Source organism: Kryptolebias marmoratus, linkage group LG22 (genome assembly GCF_001649575.2).
Source record: "Kryptolebias marmoratus isolate JLee-2015 linkage group LG22, ASM164957v2, whole genome shotgun sequence".
NCBI lineage: Eukaryota > Metazoa > Chordata > Actinopteri > Cyprinodontiformes > Rivulidae > Kryptolebias > Kryptolebias marmoratus.
The window spans coordinates 21,421,441-21,430,058 of NC_051451.1; the positions used below are offsets into that span (position 1 = coordinate 21,421,441).

General features: G+C 45.6%; 1 protein-coding gene across 1 annotated transcript; it reads left to right on the top strand.

The window, feature by feature from the left end:
- Positions 1-1,825: 1,825 nt before the first annotated feature.
- LOC108233940 (HPS6 biogenesis of lysosomal organelles complex 2 subunit 3) lies at positions 1,826-7,417 on the top strand. The gene has a single exon (XM_017412726.3). The coding sequence runs from the start codon at positions 2,159-2,161 to the stop codon at positions 4,949-4,951; it is 2,793 nt and encodes a 930-aa protein (XP_017268215.1). The 5' UTR covers positions 1,826-2,158; the 3' UTR covers positions 4,952-7,417.
- Positions 7,418-8,618: the final 1,201 nt, after the last annotated feature.

An 8,618-nucleotide genomic window follows, 5' to 3' on the forward strand; every position in this document is an offset into this window, starting at 1 on the left:
AAAGCAAATGACGTCATGAATAGGAGGAAAAAAAGACTGAATTATCAAATGAATGTAAATTTAGTTCACAGTGTTCATGTTTGAATGAAAATAAACGTTTTCAAACAAAAACCCATTTAGCAAGCTCAAATGTAGTAACAACAAAAAAAAAGCTCACAAATGTATTACAGTCAAGTGACATTCAGTTCTGTGCAAGTCTTGAGTCGTTATCTTTTAAAGTGGTCTTGGTCAATAGTTCGTTATACGTCCTGGAGGCCTTTCAGTGCTTTTCACAACACTTTCATTCATCTCAGTGCATTCATTCTGACCAGTTTCAGTAGAATATTTTTCTCTTTAAAGTCACTTAACCTCTAAACCAGGGGTGTCAAACTCCAGGACGCTGTCCTGGGAGTTTTAGGTTTTTCTGTTCCAAGAGACCTGATTCAAATGATTTAATTACCTCCTCACAAATCATCACATTCACCAGGAGCATGTCCACAAGTCATCCATTTAAACCAGGTGTTTTAAAGCAAGAACACATTTAAAACATGCAGGAGAGTGGCCCCTGATGAATGGAGTTTGACACCCCTGCTCTAAACTATTCAGCCATAAAAAGGCGGAAAAGGAAGATTCAGAGCTGCTCATAACAGAAAAGTACCTATTTAAATTGGCTCTTTAGGGGCTTTGTTACCAGCAGCCTGTCACAAAAACATCTTGTTTCCATTTATTTAGTTGAATTTATAAATACCAAAGATACAGACACAGTTTGACACATAACATAGTATTTTTATTATTATTATTATTATTATTATTATTATTATTATTATTATTATTATTATTATTATTATTATTATTATTATTATCATTATTATTATTATTATTATTATTATTATTATTATTATTATTATTAGCTGCGTATTCATCCTTGATTGTTTGTTGCCTTTAGTGCTGGAGTTTGGTCTGGAAGCCAGTCTTTAGATACAGATCATCTTATGTTGAGAAATAACAGAGTTGTGTCCATTTTTGCGCAATCTCATTCAATATTGTGAGATGTCACACTCAGAGTTTGTGTTGGAGCTTAGCCTCAGCTATTACCATATCAAATTTGATCAGTATCTATAAAATTGACTATTTTGCTAGCAAACAAACAGGGCTTACTCCAACAATTCATGCAGATTTTTTGAAGGAAAGATCTTGCGTAATGAGTAGCATTAGGGTATGTGTTGTGAAAGACTTTAAGGTACAATCACCCCAAATTTCCAGTCACTATTTGTAAAAATTGACTGAGTTGCTGCCATTTTTGTGTTTTCTGCAGTCAGTAGGCTGTGGCACCTATCTTGTATGGGGTTACCTTCAAAAGTTAATCAGCTGTAAAGGGACATCCATTGATGATTTCCTGAACGTTTTGTAAAAACCCATCCAATGCTTCATGAAATATTTTGCTAACAGTCAAACAGTGTTGACTCCAAATAGGCAATGGCAAAATCTGAACCAAAGATCTAGTGCAATTTGGTAGCGCTCAAAATATGTGTTGGGGATCATTCTCAGCTACTACCACGCCAAATTTTAGCTCAGTGTCTGTAAAACTGACCGAGTTGCAGTCGTTTATGTGTGTCTCAAAGTCTGTTAGCTGTGGCAGCCATCTTTGAATCGAGTTGACTCCACGGGTCAATCAGTTGCAGAGGCAAACCCAGTGGTTAATCTCCTCAAATTTCGTTCAAATTCGTCCGGCGATTCGTGAGATATTTTGCTAACAGACAGACACACACGGCAGGTGGTTCTCCTCCTCCCTGCTGCGCGAACCGGATGTAGGGGCGTTTTAGCTCCGCCTCTTTATGCAAAACATCCTCGATATCCGGAAATTAACAATCTCGTGACGTTAGAGGAATGTTAGCGCAGCATCGGAATGACTATCCTGACTTTCTCTGTTTGGTTTTAAAACTTTTTGTTTTGTTTTGTTTTGTTTGTTTCTTCAGCTGCCTGTCGCTGTCAGCTAACAGTTGAGCTCCCTCGTCCTCCTGTAAAACATGGAGCCAGCAGAGCCGAGGGCTGTCGGAGTACGTGTCCGTCCGCTCGGACCTTAGCGGCGGGATGAGTTCTTCCACGGGACCGTAACGGGAACCCGGGTCAGGCTGGAGAGCTAGCAGGCTAAGCTGGGACGTTCGAGGACGCAGGAAACATGTCGCGGTTCGAGCTGGAGGAGCTGTCGCGTTTCGGGGACTACACGGGCAGCCAGGAGCTGACGGACATGTTAGTTTCGTCCGAGGACGAGCACAAAAACAGGCTGTCAGATGTTCGCGTGAGCCCAGACGGACGTCACATCCATATCATCCTCCCCGAGCCTAAGGTCGGTCTTGTGACTTTTGACAAGTACGAGAGACCCCAGCCGCCTCAGAACCACAAGACGCTGGAGTTGTGCAGCTCTCCGCGAACGGTTCCCGTCGTGGATGTTTGCTACTTGGATCATAACAACAACAGCAGAGGCACTGCGATTGCTGCGGTGATTTATGAGAATGGAAAAGCGGAGTTTTGGTGCTTTCAGGAGAGCAAGGGTGGCTGGCGTCTCCTGCAGGCGTCAGATCTGTGCAACAGTCCCCGCGCCAGGGTTGTGTCCGTCTGCGTTTGCTCCAGCTTTATCATCTGGTGCGAGGAGCGCCCCCCCTCAGAGAGCTCCACCAGGAACAAGTTAAGGTACTGTGTTTGCAGACGAGACTTTGAGGTCGAGGAAGGGGCTGTCATCTTGGCCGGCGTGAAAATCATCCTCCACGACAACCCCAAGTTCACGGTGATCAGCTCGGGTGACTATGTGCACCTCCTTCCCGACCCGAGCGTGAAGCCGCTGCCGTGCATCTTCAAGTTTTTCCTCACCTGGTCCCCTCACCACGACTCCTTCACTGTCGGCGCCGCGTGCAAAAACACCCCCATCAAAAAGCTGTCGGCCAAGGAGCTTGACTTTAAGAAGCTGATCGTGGACTGTTTAGGGTATTTATCGGCTCTGGAGCCGCCTGAGATCTGCAGCTTTTCGCCCACGGGCCACGGAGGCCTGCTTCTTCTCCTCAGCACTGGCTGGCTGTGTCTCCTGCAGAAGGACGGGACAATGAGACAAGTATACAAGCTGCCGGAGAACTCCTTGGTAAAACACGGCACACACACCAGCCTGTGTATGTACATAAATGTTCTGGCGCTAATAATAGGGCGAAACCTGCACCTAATAGAGTTGAGTTGTGGCAGAGAACTGCAAAAGATTGTTTTGAAGGGAGCAGGGTTGTTGTACGCAAACCAAACTGAAAGGCAAACTCCCCATCTGCTCTCAGAAACTGGACTTTTTGTGGTAGCAGACAGAAAAGCAGAGTCCGCAGACTGCAGCTTTAAGGCGAAGCCTCCTGGTTTTGGTCCGGCTGAGGGCGCTCATTCCGGAGCCCTCCTGATAGAAGCTGTCTTTGAGGAGGCTTGTAAATACTACCAGCAGAGGAGCCTGAGCAGCACCCAGCTCACCGTGGACGCGCTGAAGAAAGGCGGACGCTTCCAGGCTCCCATCTCTTTAGCCTCCATCCTCAGGGGCTTCCTCGGCACAGGCTTCAGGAAGAAGGGTGCGGAGCCGGTGGAGAACGCGGGAGGGGAATTCAATGTGGGGCGAGACAAGCTTATGGCCTCTCTGGAGGGCGAGCTCAAGGCCCTGGTGTCCCTGGAGGAGCTGAAGGGGAGTTTGGTGAGGGGAGGCGCCGAGGAGGTGGAGGCGGTGTGCGAGACCCTGGTGGAGAAAGAAGTGGTGAGGCTGCTGTCATCTTCTGAGCTGGACAAGGAGGCTCTGATGTACCTGAACTCCATCTTCAGCATCTTCCCCTGCCAGGCGTGGAGGGCTGCACAGGCTGCGCTGCAGCTGCACTACAACGGGGAGGGGTCTCTGTCCAGCCGGGCCCCCCCAGACGTGTGGAAAACTGTCCTCAGCCCTACTCTGACGTCTAGCCCTACAGCCTCCCATTTATTTCCAAACGGGCAGCCCAAACACAACCACAGCCTTAAAGGGGATCTCAGTTATAGAGGCAAAGCCTCACCCCTCTCCTCCTCAGTTGCCCTGCCGGTGTTTGAGCTCCTCTGTGAGTCAGTCCTTCACTTCCAGCCCACATGGCTGCCCAGCTTCCTGGAGCTCGCCCAGCAGCAGCAGGGCTCTGCAGGTTTGGGCCTGAGCCTTGCTTCGTCCTCCTGGAGTTTTTCCGGCGGGAGAGGAGGGGAGGGCGGCGAGAACAACGTGCCCCTCTACAAGCGAGCGCTGTGCCTCCTGTCCAGCATGAAGCGGGACAGCGACCAGCACTGGGACTTGGAGGTGGAGCTCCTGCTGGTCGGCGGGCGGCCCAACGCCATCCTGCAGGCTCTGAGGATCCTCATGAGCGAGCGGCGGTGGGAGCGGGTCACCCAGGTGGCCCAGCGGTTTTGCAAACAGAGCCCACTTCTCAACAAGGAGATCTTCACCACGCTGCTCTGCGAGGTGGTTCAGCACAGAGACCTGGACCCCTACCTGGACCTCCTGTGGATGCTGTGCCCTGAAGACTTCACTGTCACCACCATCCTTAACTTAGTGCTGAAAAACCTTCCATCTCCGAACACTTCCTCCCACCCCCTGACTTTCTCCATGTCCCACACAAACTCCTCCTCCTCCCCCCCTCCCTTTGCAGACCCTCAGAGCAGCAGCCAGTTGACCATAGGCCTGTTGAAGCCCCTGCTGAGAAAGGTCCTTCAGAGGGAGACGAAACCAAGTCAGCATTACGTTGACATCCTACAGTCCCCGTCATACCCCCCTCCAGCTCTGCCTCGCCAGCCCACGGAGCAGCCGAGCTCTGTCACGGACTCGGCTCCGTGCAGCAGCGCCACCACAGCTCTCTGCGCGGAAACGCCCGAGCAGCAACCGTCCACGCACACAACCGCTCAGAGGTCCAGCGCCGCACTTCCTGCCGCCCCACTCGGATTTACCTAACAGTGCACAAACTGAATGCGGCTCAACTTGTTGCACGTCGCGATCTTTACCAAATGTGCGTCGACAATCTTATTCAAACAGAAAAAAATGAATATGTTAAAGGTTTAATAATTAACTGACATGATGGTGTTTGTTTTAAGCAAATTGTCAGTTGAAATATGACTACTAGAAACTATAAAATGACTACTGAGCATCCTCCCACTGACTATGTGGCGGGTCATTTTTAAATCTGATATGTGTATGTACTGTATCCAGTGTTATTTATCTCTTAAAAGGTACTCATAAAGGCCAAAAAAACAAATTCCACACAATTTTATTTAATTTTTTTCCTCATAGTGTGCCCTTGCAACCAAAATATATGACCAGCTGCCAACTTCCACGTGCGTTTATTTACCTCCAACGGTGACAGCCGTCTGGGGTGGAGAAGTCTGACGATTTTAATGTATTTGTACGTATTTACACATAGATTTTGTTGAGTAAAGTATGCAGATAAGCTTCCTCAGTTTTTGGCAGAGTACTTTACATTGACCGTGTAGCTGCATTTCAGAATTGATTATCAGTAAATCTGAAAAAAAACTACGGTATTGGAGTAAACTCTTTCAGACGGCACCATTTGATGTAGTTCAGGATAAAGTTTTTATGTTTGAGTTCATTCTTTGCATTGAACCTTTAAGTTTATGTGAATGAGATCGTGCTTGTATTTACAGTGAGCTTTACCCCCAACAAGAATGAATTTATAATAATTATGTTTATTATACTGTTTTAAAACGGTAAAAGCCACTAAATTTGAGTCCATGTTTTCACCATAATAAACTGGATAATTTATCTTCTAAATGAATGTGGATGAGCGGAATCCCTCGCTGAGTAATATTTAATTTGTATTAGAATATACATTGTGTTTAAAGTGCTGCTTTGTGGGAAAACAAAGCTACTGATGTATAGTTTATCTTTATGCTTTGTTTAAAAAAAGAAACTGATCTCTTTATAATTGTAGTCGAGTTCTTTCTGTTGTGCTTTCATGCAGTAATTTACTGAGAGAATTCAGACAGGCTGGTTTTTGTTTGTTTTAAATGTTTGTTGTTTTATGGAGGAAAGAGGAGTGGGGTTAGGGTTCCGTTGCTGACTTTTAGTTTCACATTTAACGTCTCAGATATGCTTGAACTTTACCCTTGTTTGAATTGGCCCAGTTTAACGGTTCAGCCTCTGTGAACTGGACCTGCGACGGTCTAAATGTCCACCTCGTGTCGTCGTTTTAATCCCTGCCATCCATTTGCCTCTGGAAGCTCCCGTCTTCTCGGTTCCTTCTCAGACCAACTTGCAGGACATTCCAGATAAAATTCCCAGTAAAAGCGACTCGCATTGGACTTCAAATTCAATTTCAGGGGTAATCTTATCTGGATTTTTGAGTGTGTGAGACGAATTATGACGAACCCGAGCACCCTGCTGCGTGTAAAGTCACCATTCGTCCCGTTCCCCCTCCTTCATGGCCTCTAATGTTATTAGAGATGACAAGCCTTCTGTATTCTTGCTTTTGCACTTTTACATCTAAACCAGTCAGTATTGTTTGAACCACACTTTGGATTTCTTCCACAGATTTAAGTGTCGTAAGCTAAACTACACTGAAGTGCCTGTTGTGTTTGGGTTTTGTTTATGTCAAACTGATCTGGAGAAATATTCCTGATTTTATTTTTTTGTGCTTATTTTTGGGAAAAACCTTCAAAATGATAACTGTTGAACGCTTTAAGGGTGAGGTTCACAAACCCTAAGATGTCTTTTTTTTAATGCTAGGTGACAATCAGAGTCCAAAGAGCTGCAGAACTGTCCGTGCCTCTCACCTTCATTGACAGGGTCGTGTCACATTTCTGCTGTCTCCCCTCAGCGTCCCTCTCATTCCAAAGACAGAGCCTGAAGTGGGTCTTTAAATCAGTTCTCTGTATTATTGAAAACGGTGTTTTTTGCTGCTAATTCTTGACGTGTGAAGCTTTTTTTTTTTCTTTTTTATCTTTAGTCTTTTAATTGGATCGTCAGATTTCAATAGGAAACTCTGTGTGTCATTCCAATGTCTCCACTGAGCAAACACGGCCAAACCTGATCAGCTGGGTTCACTTCACTTCACTTCACTTTCAGCGAGCACTGAAAATTTACTGGAAATTCCCTGACTTCCCCAAACAGGACACTCAAGCTGGTTCTATAACCGTCTGACTGTTGGACATTAATCTGCCTTAAATCTTGCTGCGGTAACTGTCGTAACTTTATTTGCTTTTGGCAATGCTTAATTCAGAAAATATTTTGAAACTATGTAAGCATTTCTGTGCAAATGCATGCTATTAAACTAAAGATCAAACCTCTGTCCTCATGTTATTGTGGTGGATGTGTTGGAACAGCTGCACGACAAAATGACAGTTTATCATTTGAGGTTTTTTTTTAATTGAATGTGGATCCAATAAATCCTTTCTGAAAGCTTCATTCGAATCAGTTGAGTGGTTCGTGAGATATTTTGCTAACAGAGGGGATTCCGATAGTTAACGGCAACGTTTTAAGCACAGGTTTTTCACAGTAACTTAGCGCTCAGAGTGTAAGTTGGTTTGATGTGGCAGCCATCTTGATCCAGGTTGACTCTAAAAGTAAACCAGTTGTTGACATTCATCCAGTGATTACTTCCATCTGTTAACTAGGTCATAAGATATTTTGCTAACAGTACAGACAAAAACATTATGCGCGCTGCCTTCACATTTGGTGGCGGCCAATAAACAAATGTGATTTGTCGGCTTGCACGGCACTGCTAACAGCAACACGTGTCACTGAGATTTCTTTGCCAAGTTCCTACGCGCTGATTGAAGTATTTCTGGTTTGTAGAGCTCTCTCTGCGTGTTTCTTTCACTTTGCTGCCCAACAACTAGCTGGCGAATCTCACGAGGCTCAACGTGAAACAGCTGAAATGACATTAACCTGCTCCTGTTTTTACAGTCTGCTCAGCCTAACGTGACAGCTGATTCTGTCCTCCACTATCCGCATTTCAACCACGGTTAAACCCAACTACGCCTTCAGTTGTGTGTGTGTGATCTGGTGGAAGGATTTATTCAGTTTTTTACACTTTCAGCCCTCTAAACAGAGTAGATGCAGGTCACTGGGTGCATGTTTAGCTCTCACATCTTCTTGCCACCTCCCACATCAGGATTAAAAGATGTAATCACAGCAGCTGAGGTACCAGAAACCTGGATCTCTGTTGGAAGAAGCAGAGAGAGAAGTTTTACCTAAACAAAGGGAGGTGCTGAAACCTGCAGAACTTGACACTTGCCTTCTCTCTTTCTTTCACTTTCATTTGATTTGCCCTCCTCCCTCCCTTCATATTGATTTTCCCTGCATCCAGCGTCTCCTATTACAAGATTTCAGGTCAGCCTGGTGCGGTAATTCTATCGATTCACTTGCTCTAATTATATCCGGCGCTCTGCGATGCATCTAAACAAGGCGCCGGTTTCTGCTGCTCCGTCCTCTGCTCGTCTTTGAGCAGCTGGATAATCCTGCAGAGCAGCACAAATTAGTGCACCACAAGAGAGACGCACCGCATTGAAATCGTGTGAAACGCTCGCAGGGTTCAGAATACTTTAAGCGAAGGTGATGAATTTTAAACATACGACTTAACTCACTTTACAGATTTCATAACCAT

What these genes read in the sequence shown, in the direction of transcription:
- LOC108233940 (XM_017412726.3), top strand. Translation starts at nt 2,159, where the DNA reads ATGTCGCGGTTCGAGCTGGAGGAGCTGTCGCGTTTCGGGGACTACACG.